A 13,994-nucleotide genomic window follows, 5' to 3' on the forward strand; every position below is an offset into this window, starting at 1 on the left:
CATAAGCTCCAATCTTGAAAAGTCTTTAAAGATGTTGAAGACTTTTGCGAAGGGTACAAATTGGGAACCTGCCTGCTGATCAATTTAATTGCAAAAATGTTATTTCTTCATATCTGTTTCACCAAAGGACTACCATTTTTCATAGACCTTAAAAATAAAAAATATAAACACTAATCAAAAAGACTGTTGCTAACTCAATACCTGCACACAGAGATCCAGTGGAGTAACCCCATTTTTGTCTGGTAAATATTTAGCTCCTCTCATCAGAAGAATTTGTGCAGTGTCTCTCTGACCATGGCTATTCAAAAAAAAAAGAAAAAAAGAAGCGAGTTAATGCAACAGTTATGCTCTACTATGAGTGATAAACAAAACCAACATAACCTAGGAGAAAACATGAAAATAAGCAGAAACACAGAATGGAAGATAGTGCCACTTATAGTCTACTACCTTTCAAGGCCACTGCAGAAACACATAACAAAGTTAGATATGACCCATTTATGAAGCCAGTGTCACTATGATCATTCAGATATGATTCATCTTAGCCTAGGCTCAAATATTTATGACCTGCATTTTCTGGTGGGGAAAAAAAAAATAGCACTTCTTCACTGTAATTCTCTGGAATAAGTGCACAACCCAACACCTTGAAAAAAAACACGGGTTTCAGAGTCAGACTTTGAGCACAAATATCCTTTCTCCATCCAACACCAGCCACTGCTACCGCATTCTGCTCTCCCCTATCTTCAGGGACCTATGATTTTTCTCCTGGGTAGTAGCACCACCCATTGGCACCTCTGACAAGATGTTGATTTCTGCTGTGCACCCTGTTCACTCTACCCTGCCAGCTGCTCCAGTTGTTAATTTCTAAATGAACATCACCACTGGACTTGTAAAACATTCCCTTCTCATGGAAAACATCCAAACAGAGGCAAGTTGCTTACTTCTTTTAAAGTGGATGCTAATACCAGTCCCTAAATCCAGCACTGAGGCATTCAATTAGCTAATGCCTATTTACTCTCCACTCCCCTTCTTCTCAACTGCCAAGAGTCAGCACACAACAGCCCCAGAGACCAGGGCTCCCACAACATAACTCCTGGGAGGCCCACAGGTCAATCCATTTCTCCTTTTGTTTACATTAACATTTAATCATTAGTGAACTATTTAACTTGTAACCAAAGCACGGAGATATAAAATTGTAAATGTTCCAACAAATAGGATAAATGCTCCAATTAAAACAAAGGTCATTTATCACATGTGATTAGTTTTGAAATAAAACTACGCTGTGAAGAAAACAGAACTGATCAAAGCAATGACATAATTTCAATTCAACATCGTAGCTCTAAGACATATATGCACATTCCACATACATTGTAACACCATAATGTTCATTAAAGAATACTCAAACTTGCCTTGTAAAAAGAATAAATTTTTAGTTTACTCAAAATAATCTAAGTTGTTAGATCTCATTTTTTCAAAGAAAAGTTCAGCAGTCATTGATTTATGACTCACACTAGAGCACGCACAGCTATGTGTTTAACATGTGTGTTAGGTAGAGGTATATAAGCCTGCAGTACTAAGATAAGCATTTAGATGAGACACCAAACTACATTCAAACATGAAGCAAAATTAAATACTAGTCAGCTTTAATGCTTCCTAACCATTGTTATTGCAGAAGAGACAAAATATATATATATATATATATTTTAGAACAGTATTCAAAAGTTTCAAATGTATACCTGCAAGCAAAATAAAGCGGAGTTGCCCCTGACACATTCGGCCTGTTTATATCTGCACCGCTGTCTAGCAAACACTGCACCGTCTAGAACAGAAGAAGAAAATACCAGCATTAGAAAAAGAGCAACAGAAGAGTCTATTGGCTCACAACTATTTAGTGTCACATATGTCTAATTACACTTAGGATTTAATTTTCAATAATGAATCTCAAACTCAAAATTCCTAAACATTATATGGAAAATCATGGCTGTCAGAGCTCATAAGGCTTCCTTTTCAACTTCCCATTTAAACAACAATGCCTTTTATTGAACTTCAGCTAATCCCAAAGACCCCTGGAACTACAAGCTGTTTAGGAAGGAAAACAAAATTTTTTAGAGAACTAAATCTCAAGTTAGTGACAGCCATAAACAGTGTTATCAGCAGCTGAAGCTTTAAACACACACTAGAATGAAAGAAATAAGCAAGCAAATTCTAAAACATTAAAATATAGAGCAGACTCTCAAACAACTTTTCTAATATTCCAGTCACATAAAGGAGATAAGTCTATAGAAAACAGTTTGTCGGAAATGACAACAGAAAGGATCTGGGTAGAATCATTTTTTTTTTTTGAACAATAAATAGTCCTGGAGACAATCTGTGTAATTCAAAATCATTACTCCACATGGCTGTAATGGAGTTCAAGTGAAGCATCCAGACTCTATGAGTAAACAGTCAGCCCTAATGCAAGGCCAGGCCTAAAAATTATTCACACAGATCAACAGAAGAGTCATATGTGTGAACTTGTTTACTTCTAATGTTAAATGAACACAGGGTTAGTCAGACATTTTTTATCCACAGTAAATTAAGATCATTTCAGATTTCAAAAGCATGTAATAGCTGGTACAATTACGAATCAAATACACCCTAAAAAGCAAAAATATATTCAAATGTTTAAAATTACATCAAAACCTGCAATCAACAAGGCAATAACAGTATTACAGAACAGCTGAAAAGTATACAGTAAATCACTCAAACTCCCATAAATGCTGACATCAGTCATCTCCACAAGAATAAATCAGTTGTTCCTACGGAAGCGTGTGCAATCTATATTAAGACAAACAATACAAGTTCTTCACACTTCTAACCATTATCATGTGCGTGAGTAGCCTGAAGTTTATAAAAAAACACACATGACAATACTGAGGCATTACCCAATTCTTCACAAATCCAATGTGAATCCATTTAGAAACTTACCGTCTTGTGTCCGTTTTGACAAGCTACATGAAGGGCTGTCTGTCCCATTGCATCTTCAACATCTACATTATTGACATGCTGAACAAGATCATGAAGCAATTCTGTTCGTCCATTGACAGCCAACCAATGAATCTAAGTACAAAATGACGTATATGTTTCCTTTAGCAATGAAATATTTCATAAATAATTCATAAATACTATTTTAAACCTGACTGTAACATTGTTAACATTTTCACAAAGAGAAGCTTTGAACAACGCTATCATGTGCTTAGGTACTTCGATTACATCTTTTAATTCTTAAGGGCACTGGACACAAAGTGGTTTTGTTTACACAGCAGAAGCTTACAAGATTATAATCTTCAAATTCTTCATTCATTTTAAGAGCACCATGAGAATCAGAAGCACTTACTGCCGTCAAGCCTTCATTATTACAAATGTTGACATCTGCACTGTATTCCAGCAGCCTGCTCATACATTTCTTCTGGCTATAAACAAAAGAATACATTAAAGCTCAGTCAGGGAAAATAATTTACGAATATCAAGTATCTTCTTAGAGCTCCACTCACTCTAATTCACCATTGTACAAACCATAGCAGGTAGTTTTACTTTATAAGGAGCATGTGAAAAAGTGGTCATCAATAGCATCAGAGACTCATATAGTGCAAATGTAGCATATGACAGCATGGGGCTAAAAACACAGTTGTGTAGCTGAATGTTTTTTGTGGAAAGTGTAGAAGTACTTAACCACCACTCCAGCAGCTCAGCTCAGTGTGAACTACACTCTCAAGACAAGAAGCCAGAGTTCAGCTAATGGAAATCCATGAAGTTCATCATCATTTGTACACTTCAGTAAACACAGTTACAGTACATCACTAAATTATTATTTAATGAGACTCACTGTAACTGTATGTAAACCTTAATGAAAGTAGGGGTGTTTTTCCTGCTTCACTTTTTGTTTGGTCTTTTAATGTTCTCTAACAATATAAGTGCTTTACCCTTATTCTTACATTTATTCTTTACCTTTATTCTTACATTTTCTTTTTATTTGGTACCTCTCAGACCCTATCCATGCCTCCTTTCCACATAACTGTCTCCTGTGTGTATTTCTGCATTTCATCATGTACCACTTGACTGTTTCTTTCTCCCCCTTCTCCTACAAATACTCCTCCCACATACCTAAAAGCCACTAAACACTCCATTTTAAGTACCAGCCATAACACAATTCAGTTACTGCAACATATACATGGTCTAAAAATAAAAAGATATTGAATGCAGTGCTTGTTTGATCACTATTGTAAGAACCATTAAGCTCCTGGTTAACAGAAAACACTAAAATAACTGGCACTGAAACTGGCACTTCAGACATAACTTCTTATTTATATAAAATTATTTTCTGTATATTCAAAGTATGGGTTTCAACCTCCATGTTCCCTGTAAGTGTGCTATCCCTATTTTCAAAAGCAAAAGCCAAAGTATTTTCTTTGAACTATGCAAAAATATCACAGAATATGTCAGCTCAAGTGCATTACGTACAAAACCTTTTTAAGAGTTTTAAAAACTTTTTTCTTACCCATTCCTTGCTGCTAAATGGAGAGGTGTGCACCCTGAAATGTCCTGATAGTTCGGATTAGCTCCTTTTTTTAACAATAGAACAAGGCATTCGACTGATCCACAGCTAAGAACAAAATAAGGAAGGGAAAAACTGTAACAAAGATATTTACAAAGCAAATCTACATTGACATAAAGACAACAGCAATACTATGTACAGATTACATTCAGCAGAAAATCTTAACACAAAACTGTTTTTACACCTTCATGGTTCAAGTCACACAAAGCTAAAGGAAAGACAGTTAAATGCAGTGAGAACTGTCTGACCATATTAATAACTTGTACTAATACATAGATACTAGCCTTCTGTGTGATCTTTTATCTATTCACAGGACTGAATTTTCCACAGAATAAAAATTCCAATATCACTTCTATTTTTTTTGTTAACACTTCAGTGTCTGGAAGGTATGTTTAAAAGTTTAAATAGAAGAAAAATTCTAAAACTCATACAAATATTTCTTTGCTATTTGTTTTGAATTTGTAAGTCTCTTTTACTTTTCATAAAATAGCAGCTTTTCAGGATATTCAATGTCACCAAGAACACAGAAACTTTGCATATGTTTAACTTACTCCTGAATTGTTAAAGAAAGAGAGCTGATTGGGAGGATAAATATAGTATTTTTGTATCCATCACAACCAGCTTACCCATTGTTACTTCCCAATGACAGAACTGCTACACAACAACCTAAAGCAACTGAAGACTAGATGTAAATAAGTTGCAAAACCAGCATCTCGATGAGCTCTTAGTGACACAACAACTATCCAAGATAAAAGAGAATCCAGAAGCTAAGAGTGACACAATTTCTCAAGTTTTATGATCAATAAACACAGCTTTTCAAAGATACTTCTAAAATGTACACTAAAAATTTGCTTGCATTTTTTTTTCTTTAAGTACTTTCTTAAGTAAATTTCATATAAGCAGCATGTAATTCTGAGACAGAATGTTTGGAAACATACTTCTTTAAAATGAGACCCAAATATAGAGCATTCATTTGCGTTTTTGAAACAGCTTCTCAGGAAACTAAACTTTAAACTATCTGGTTAATTTCTGTTGAGCTCATGTTAGTCTGGCTGTTTCTTGGCCATAGAGATTTGTGCCCGTTGGAGAACTATTAAAATAATAAATAATCTAGGTCACAGATTTGAAATTTGCACTTGAGTCCTTTACCTAGGATACAAAAATTTATTAGAAGTGAGTGGCCAACTTATAAGCCCTTCAGTTGTGGACACCTGAAGCACTTTGGAACAGCTGCTTCCCAATGAACATTCAAGTGCTTCCAACTGCTTTAGAATATTTTTTAAAGAAAAAGCAGCACCCACAAACAAGGTTTCTCTAAATCTACAAAGGCAAGAGTAACTCAGCTATACAGTATATACATAATAGCTACATTTCTTCACAGTTTGAGGTTTCACAGAAAGGAAAAGAAGTATCAACCACGACTTCCTTCACTAGAATTTGGAAAGCCATTTGGTATCACGTCTAAAACCTGTCCTCTCAATAAGACAGGCACACTGCTGAAACAACAAACAAAATACAAAAAGAAAGTGTAAAAACAGAATGTTAACTGATACTACAGAGTTTTCCAGCTTACATTGGTGCCTTAGATTTGTGGTAATACTTTCATTGTTAACTTCTGGACTGGACTCAAGTAAGTCTTACTTTGCTGCAATATGAAGCAAACTTCTCTTCACACGTCCAAATGCATAATTCACATCAAATTTTGAATTTGATAGCAGTTCTGAGACAGACCTTCGAAAAGAAATATAACTTCAATTAAAAAATAGCTCACAAGATCCAAGCTAAGTATATACTGTAACTTGTACACAAGTACTCTATTTCTTACTTGATCACTATTTCTTTTCCCTCCAACTAATTTATAAACAAGACATGCAACAGCTTTCAAGCAACTGCATATTAACAGTACTTTTTCACTTCTTATTTGTACATAAAAAATAAACTGTGACACCAGGCAACTGTTTCAAATATAAACTAGTAAGAATTAGACCAGATGGCAAATCACTTATTTACAAATATAGAAAACAAGTTTGGTTTGAAAAAACTATAAATTCCCATTTTCTTCCTTATCTCAACAAAGACACCCTAACTAGATATCCAGCAACTTTCCCAAACATAGCCAAAGTTCCGAAGGAAGACTGGCATGTAATATCATTGTGATGAAGTAGGAGGACACACGATATGCCAATAGCATAAGAAATTTAAATAGTACCCTTCAAGCCCTAATTAATAAGTAAAGATAAAATATCAGTTAATATAAAACATTTCAAAAAGAGACAAAACTGAAAGTGAACTGCTGATTTCAACCTCTAGTAATAAGCTGATCACATAATTTAAAACCATTGCACACAATCTCAGCAAGATATTATGTAGCAGAACAAATGTTTATACTGATTAGATAAACGTTTTACAGTTTCAGTAAGAGTTACTACCTGCTTGCCTACAAAACTCAGCAGAAGGCAGCACCACTCAGCTGGCACTATACAGCCCCCAGGTCCCAACCACTTTGAGGATAACTGGATAAGAGAAACAGCTGCTCATCTGAGGAATCCCAGCATTGCCCAACTCCTATTCCATGCCTAAGACATCTACTGAGGCTAAGGGCTTCTATCATGTCATCAATAACTACACACTCAGAGCTACAAAGCAATTACAAAACAATGCTTTTGTTCTTATCCTAGGACAAATTTCTCTATGTGCATGAACAGAATAAATCCCAGCTCTGGTCTATGGTATAAAACATGTTTGTCAGGCAAGAATATGCTGGGATGCACAGTCAGTGACTAACTTCAGCTACTGAAGATATCTCAGCAATTCAGCAGCAGAACTCCAGAGAGTGCTCTAACAGCTACAACTCCAGCAAACACGCTGGGTTTTGGGACTTACAAAAACAAACAAACAAACAAACAAACAAAACACACACACACCCCACACAAAATTTAAAGAAGCTCTCACCTATGCTGGTCAGCCATAACCATTGGCATTAGTGTATAGACAGCAGTTTCATTATCTGTGAAGAAATTAAATTACTCCATTAAAGAAATCTAGCGACACTTATTTAGCCTTTAAAGGCTAAATTGTTCAATTGAGCATTCTTTTTACACAAGTTATACATACTTAAAGTTCAATTATAAAGAAAAAGCCACCATACTTAGATAGAAAAGGTGATAAACAGGATTGCAATACATGAAATTTCAATGTAGCTTTTTTTCTTTTACAAAGTAATAATCACAGAATTTTCAATGGAGTATCAATTTCTTTAAATTGACAATTCTGTTAGGTAAGAAATGTGTATTAACGAAAAAAACAAAAGTACGTGGCTTATTTTAAAAAGGAAATGTCCCGTGTTCCAAAGTGACTTCCAGAGTCCTGATATCTATGGGTTTCCAAAAGTGATTTCTTCAAACTACATTATTCCATAACCATTCATTTTCATCTCTAAATTTGACTACCTGGATGCAATAAAGTCCATTTTAATTTATGATCAGTTTCATATTGAACATTTGAAGGCCAGAACACAAAGATCCAGACCAATGGTGGGAACAGTGACATTCAGCTACATATTCTCTGTCAGTACTTCTGCTGCACATACCAGCACACTGTCTGGGTATGATATGCCTGCTTGGTCACTTACAGACTTTCTGGAGTAAAATATTATTTAAAAAGGATTAATTTGACAAAACTTTAAAGCCTTTAATCTATAATAATTATTAATGTACAATAATGATTATTTTTTATTATTGATGCATAAAGATTTTATTTTGTAGCTTAAAGCAAACTACCCATTGTTGGGAGTACAATCTCCACAGATGCCAGCTTATAACAAGTAGGGACTACACTTTCTGAGAACTCAGGTATATGGTTCCAGGATATGGAAATATAGGACTGTTCTCATAAAACTTAGATGCTAAATAAAGATATCAATTGTGGAAAAGATTTGATCACTTTTTTAAAAATGCACCCATAATTAGCTTCTAGTATATATAAATGCAAAACAACTTCTTGCTTGAGTTCTGTTCCACAGATCTCTTGGCAGGAAGATAAAACCCTACAACTGAAACAAAAATCAGAACTTGAGAATGCCAACTAAATCTGAGCAAGACATCCTTCCCAAATCATGCTTTATTAAAGAGACCCAAAAAAAAAAAAAAAAAAGCTTTAAATATACCAGCACACTTGAATTTAATTAGAATCAATGTTAAGCATTTCAGTTAACTATATTGCAAGTATAGTGTTCTAGAAAAAGACAATAGTTAAACATGAGTGTAGCTGGGCCATAAAAGGTGTTTATGGTATAGTTACAATACTAAACTCTTTGCTATCCTATTAACAGAATCCACATTTTGGAGTATATGCAGATTTTCCCCAAGTTTATCTGTACAGAAAAAACTAAAAGGGTGTGGGACTAAGGAGCTTTTGTGCCTATTTTTGGTAAATATGATCTCTGTTCATAAACAAACTCATATTGACTTAAGGTAAAAGTATATGACACAAGGCAGAGAAAAAGCATTATATACTTCATTCATTTAGAGAATTTATTTGTTATCTAACTTGCTTGTATTTCAAGTCATGAATATCTAAACATAAAAAGCATGCAAAATGTAGAGTCAGAGCCAAAGGGCCTGAGCCTACAGCTTTGGGCTGAAAGACCTAGTTTTCAGGCAATGAGCCTTAACAGTAGAAACTAGAAATTTGTGTCAAGCTTTTAAGTGCCCAGAAAACACCTGCCGAAAGATACTTCGGAAGAGTGATGAAAAAATACTATTTCCTATTGGCAAGGTCAGCCCAGGGTATGCACTGGCACTGGACTCAGATGTTAATGCTTGCTTTGGAAAAAAAAAAATCCCTTAAAATTCATCATCTAGAATCCTGCCCTGACAAGATACACTCATTATTTTATTTCATAAGAGATAATGACTTGAATTTGGCAGAGATCACAATCTTAAAGAAGTGCCTTCTTCAGCATAAGGAAGTTCAAATATACATCTTCATTTCCTAAGAGAGTACTACCACTCAGTTTAAGGATAGAGAGATAAACTATATATCTTTCAAATTAAAGCTATTCAAATGTGTGTGGGGGAGAACAAACACATAGTTCAAGAGGTCAGCACATAAGAAACTACTAAACCGCATGCCATACTAGACTAATGGTGGTATTTTTCTAAGTCGATCCTGTCAGTATCTGTTTGGAGCACTACAACCCAAATTTGCTTCTCAAGAAGAGTCTGGATAGGCCTGCATGAACCTAGGAAACACCAAGATCAAGAAAGAAGACATGCAATGAGATAATATGTACCCAAAGTTAGATGGCCATTGAATGGAGGTTTTCTTAGAATATAATCTGAGACTGCAGCGCCTGAAGATCATTTATCCCCTTATTTCAGTCATTCTTAAGAGAACATATGCAAGAGAAGTACTTGTTCTGGAGGTCAGGGGGCTTGAACTTGCACTACCACGGACACAGTTACCTCTGAAGATGATAATGCCAAAACCAGGAAAAAAAACGGCTGAACTCAAATTCAGAATGCACTTGTCTACAGTAGTACTGGAGTAAATTTAAAAATTTAAAGCAGCACCAACTGTCATAGGTTGTGCTAAGCATTATTCATATTACTATCTTCAATTACTCAAACCGGTGCTACTACATTATTTCTGTAAGTCTGAGCTGACATTAACAGTATTATGTCAGTTTTCACTACTGTCATTTAAGAGCTTACTAGAAGCAGCAAACTCTACTTGAAACTTCTCTGTCACTTTGTGACATTTATGAGCAACTGCACTGGCAGACACTAAAAGTGTTGACAGGTGACAATAAGGAAAGGGTGTAGCAGCTGAGCGTAGGGGGAAGTCCACATGCAGCAGCCAGGAAGTCCCAACAGGGAACACATAGCAAAAACAGAATATTACTCATTTTCCTCCACCACCGGAGATGAAAGCTGGCAGACATACAGCCAAAGACTCATCTGTAAAAATAAACCCTGAAGAAAGCACAATGACACGTGAAAGCTCGGGACTCACAGGAACAGAAACTTTTGCATATCCAAAATCTTTTGCAGAGGTAGTCTTCCCAAATGCTGGACCTGGCTGGAACACTAAACTACGTGCCATGAGAGCCTGCAGCTGTATCTTCACGTCCATCCCGACATTGGGTGGTTAGCACCCACAAGAAGCAGTTTAGAACCAAAAAACCTAGGCTGTGACTAGTGACAGTGACACACAGCACCTTTAAAAAAAAAAAAAAAAGTCAAAGATTTGCCCTCACGAGCGTGTCATCGACGAAGCACCAGCAAAGGATTTAAAACCGGATAAAAAGCGGGTCCGGCAGCCCTGACCACCCGCCCGCCCGGGCCCAGGGGCAGCAGCAACGGCAGCGGGCAGGGGCGCCCCGGGACCGGCACCAGGGACAGGCAGGACACCGGGACGCCGCTGCTGTTGTTGTTATCGCCGTCAAAAATTATTAAAAATCCCCTCGGAAGCGGAGGGAGGGAGCAGGCTGCCATTCTCCCGGGCCGCCTCACCGGGCGAGGCCAGGCAGTGGCCCCCGGCTCAGTTCACCCCCGCCGGGCCGGAGAGGCCGCCGCGGCCCTGGGGGAACCCGCCGCCTCTCTCCTTACCGTCCGGCAGCTCCACGGTACGGGCGCGGCGGAGGGACCTCGTCAGCCGGTTAAGCTGCTCCATGGCTCTCTCCATCCTCGGGGCGCCCAGCCTGGAGCCGCTGACACCCCCCCCGGCCGCCGCCGCTGCCCTCAGCCCATGGCGGCGGTGCCGGCGCGGAGCCTCCCCGGGCCCCGACCCGCCGCACAGGCTCAGAGGCCGGGGCGGCTGCGCGCGTGCGCGGAAGGCCAGGCAGGGAGCGGCGCGCAGGTCCTAAACTCCTCCCCTGGAGAGAGAGGTGGCGAGGCGTACCTCAGGTTACCTCTGTCTTAGGGAGGTAAAACGAACGGGATGGAGGGGGGAGCTTAAATTTTCAAAACCTGTAGAGTACAGATATTTAAACACCTGCTTGATGCAGTTTTTGAAGGGAAAAAAAAAAACACACCACCACACATAATAATATTATTATATTAAAGCCTCTCGTAAGCGATCTCGCCACATCTCCTCAGAGCTACGAGAGGTGATGGCGCCTGGCAACGGCACCCGGACGGGATGGGGCAGCTGTGCTGCAGCCCCTGCCCTGAAACTGCAGCCAGGCTGCGGGGCTGGGCAGAGAAACCCCAGGCTGGAGGAAGGTGGGTTCTCACCAGCCAGGCTCTTGGAACTTTAAACCTGAGGGCTGCTGAAAATGAAGAAGAAGGAAGCACATAGCACGGATGAAAAGTGTGATTGATTTGCTAGCACTTTAGAAGAAACATAGGAAAATGAAGATTTAGGAGGTGTAACCTAAAAAGAAAAAAAAAAGAAACAGCATTTTAATAATAGCAATAATAAATAGAGTAAGACATGACAAGCAAAGAACAATTATTAATAAAATATTTGTCATGTGGAGCCTTGGGTGTAAGATGAAAAATGAGTCTTATATGTGCTTTTGAGAGCACAAAAATTAAATACTATATGAAAATGTGGTTTATTTTGCTGCAAATACTTTATGGAGAAGAGGAGCCCTTTCAACAAGAATGTTAGCTCAGCTTGAGTTTATCACGTTTCTTCTGGCAGATAACGGTACAAGCAACAGGATACAAATGAGGTGTCACAACGTTATTCATGGTTTTGAAATCCATCCTGTGTCACAGTCTACCTATACTGGTCCAAAACATTTTATAGTTGTCTTTATTTCTTATTTCATTGATATTAAGAGAGAAAAAGGAGCAACTATAGAATGTCTCCATACTTAAGTGTTTCTCAGAAAAGTTAGTAGGTGTGTTCTATTGAAGTAGAAAAAAAACAGTACAATGCAATTCTCCCCTCAATTTACTCCTCTAGGCAAGTCGACAATACTTCACATTCAGCTTCGCTAAAGGCTGCTGATGCTGCTAATAGATACAAACAGTATTAGTGTGCTATTAAACAGTGGAAATCCATGAGCATATCCAGAGCTCTTTTATTCCAAATGTCGAGGAACAAAGGTTGTTCAGGAGCTAAGACTAGACCTTACTCCATCTTTTAAATGATGTTACTAGGTAGAAGATGAATTAAATGACCTCTTGAGGTCCCTTCCTTTTGTATGTGTATGTTTCTTGTTACACCTCATAGCAGAACAACAACATATGTGAACAACAGCCATTTTTTGCCTTTGCGCATCATAGCAAGGAGGAGAAAAGTAAGGAAACTTGAGAATGTATGCCCGTTCTATAATAAATGAATGACTTTTGAGACCCTCTGTGAGTGCAGTGGTATTTTAAGGGTACACCACTGCCACAGGACGTATTTTGTGGCATCTTTTAAGAGCAACAAAATAAAGGGCTGAAACACAACAAAAGCATAAAGGGTATGCAAACATTTGCAAAGTGTTATAAATCTTATGTATTTATCATCCAGTTCAGCGCTAAACACAAACTATATTCAGGGATGCATGTTCAAAAGTTAAAGGATTGTTACAGCAGTGATATAAAATCCTTACTAAATTTTGTTTTAAACAGAGAATGTTTTACAGTTAAACACTGAGTGGATTGTGATCTGCAGTCAGCAGGGCAGAAATGCTACTAGAGAGCAGGTAGACTTGGTCTTACTTCAGCCAGAGTTGCTTGAGCTTGTAGTGCTTTTAAGATTATTCTTAGTTCTTCTTGGAGCACAGAATGGATTGAATCAATGGTTGTTACTTTCCACGTTGTAACAAACTACTCAGGAAAGAAGGGAAGGAGGATAACCCCTACCTGATTCCTTTCTCTTGCAATAATATCTACACAGTCTCCCAACCTTAAATACAAGGTCTTCCTCAACCTAAGTACAGGGTCTTTCACTATCTCATGAGGTCTGCTATCCAGCCAAACAGCTTGGGCTTCATCGGAATAGGAAAAACTAGACTCTTTTCCCTGATTCATCAGGAAAGATTGTTGGCCAAGCACCCTGACTGATTTTTCTCCTGAGTTTTGGACCCTATTTCAGATTTTCTTGCATAAACTCATTCTACTTGCCAAGATGTTCCCAAACAGATAGGACATGTTGATGGGCATTTGCAGCTTTGAAGCCTTATTCTTTCCACTGTAGTGGGAAGAAGTCTACAAGGAAGAGCATCTCTTGAAATCTAACAGCTCCTATGGCTGATGAATGTAGAAAAAATCAAGGAAGGAAAATCCAGTGGAGGTCCAAAAGCAAACCAGCTAGAGTGAGAATATGATCTCAGTGGTCAGTGTTAGCAATCACAAATTTCAATGTCACTTTCAGAAGTTGACTTAAACTCCAGGTCCAAACAGCTGTTTTGAGAACTGCATAAATGGCTAAGGGTCTTTCTTTTTAGTAGACTACTCTA

At 37.9% G+C, this 13,994-nt stretch overlaps 1 protein-coding gene across 5 annotated transcripts in view; it reads right to left on the reverse strand.

Annotated features, from left to right (window-relative positions):
* Positions 1–11,416, reverse strand: part of HACE1 (HECT domain and ankyrin repeat containing E3 ubiquitin protein ligase 1) — a 52,609-nt gene extending 41,193 nt beyond the window's left edge. The window contains exons 1-8 of one of the 5 annotated variants that reach the window (XM_065056594.1): positions 11,203–11,416; positions 7,544–7,598; positions 6,233–6,322; positions 4,535–4,639; positions 3,374–3,449; positions 2,965–3,096; positions 1,734–1,816; positions 202–298 (exon numbers count right to left, since the gene is read on the reverse strand). In XM_065056594.1, coding sequence (XP_064912666.1) covers positions 202–298; positions 1,734–1,816; positions 2,965–3,096; positions 3,374–3,449; positions 4,535–4,639; positions 6,233–6,322; positions 7,544–7,598; positions 11,203–11,278 — 714 coding nt within the window. In that variant the 5' untranslated portion in view covers positions 11,279–11,416. Of the gene's footprint in view, positions 1–201; positions 299–1,733; positions 1,817–2,964; positions 3,097–3,373; positions 3,450–4,534; positions 4,640–6,164; positions 6,323–7,543; positions 7,599–10,606; positions 10,715–11,202 lie in introns of those variants that run through there. The other 4 variants (XM_065056593.1, XM_065056595.1, XM_005509466.3 and 1 more) reach the window with 4 other exon arrangements.
* Positions 11,417–13,994: the final 2,578 nt, after the last annotated feature.

This window comes from Columba livia, chromosome 3 (genome assembly GCF_036013475.1).
Source record: "Columba livia isolate bColLiv1 breed racing homer chromosome 3, bColLiv1.pat.W.v2, whole genome shotgun sequence".
In the NCBI taxonomy this organism is placed as follows: Eukaryota; Metazoa; Chordata; class Aves; order Columbiformes; family Columbidae; genus Columba; species Columba livia.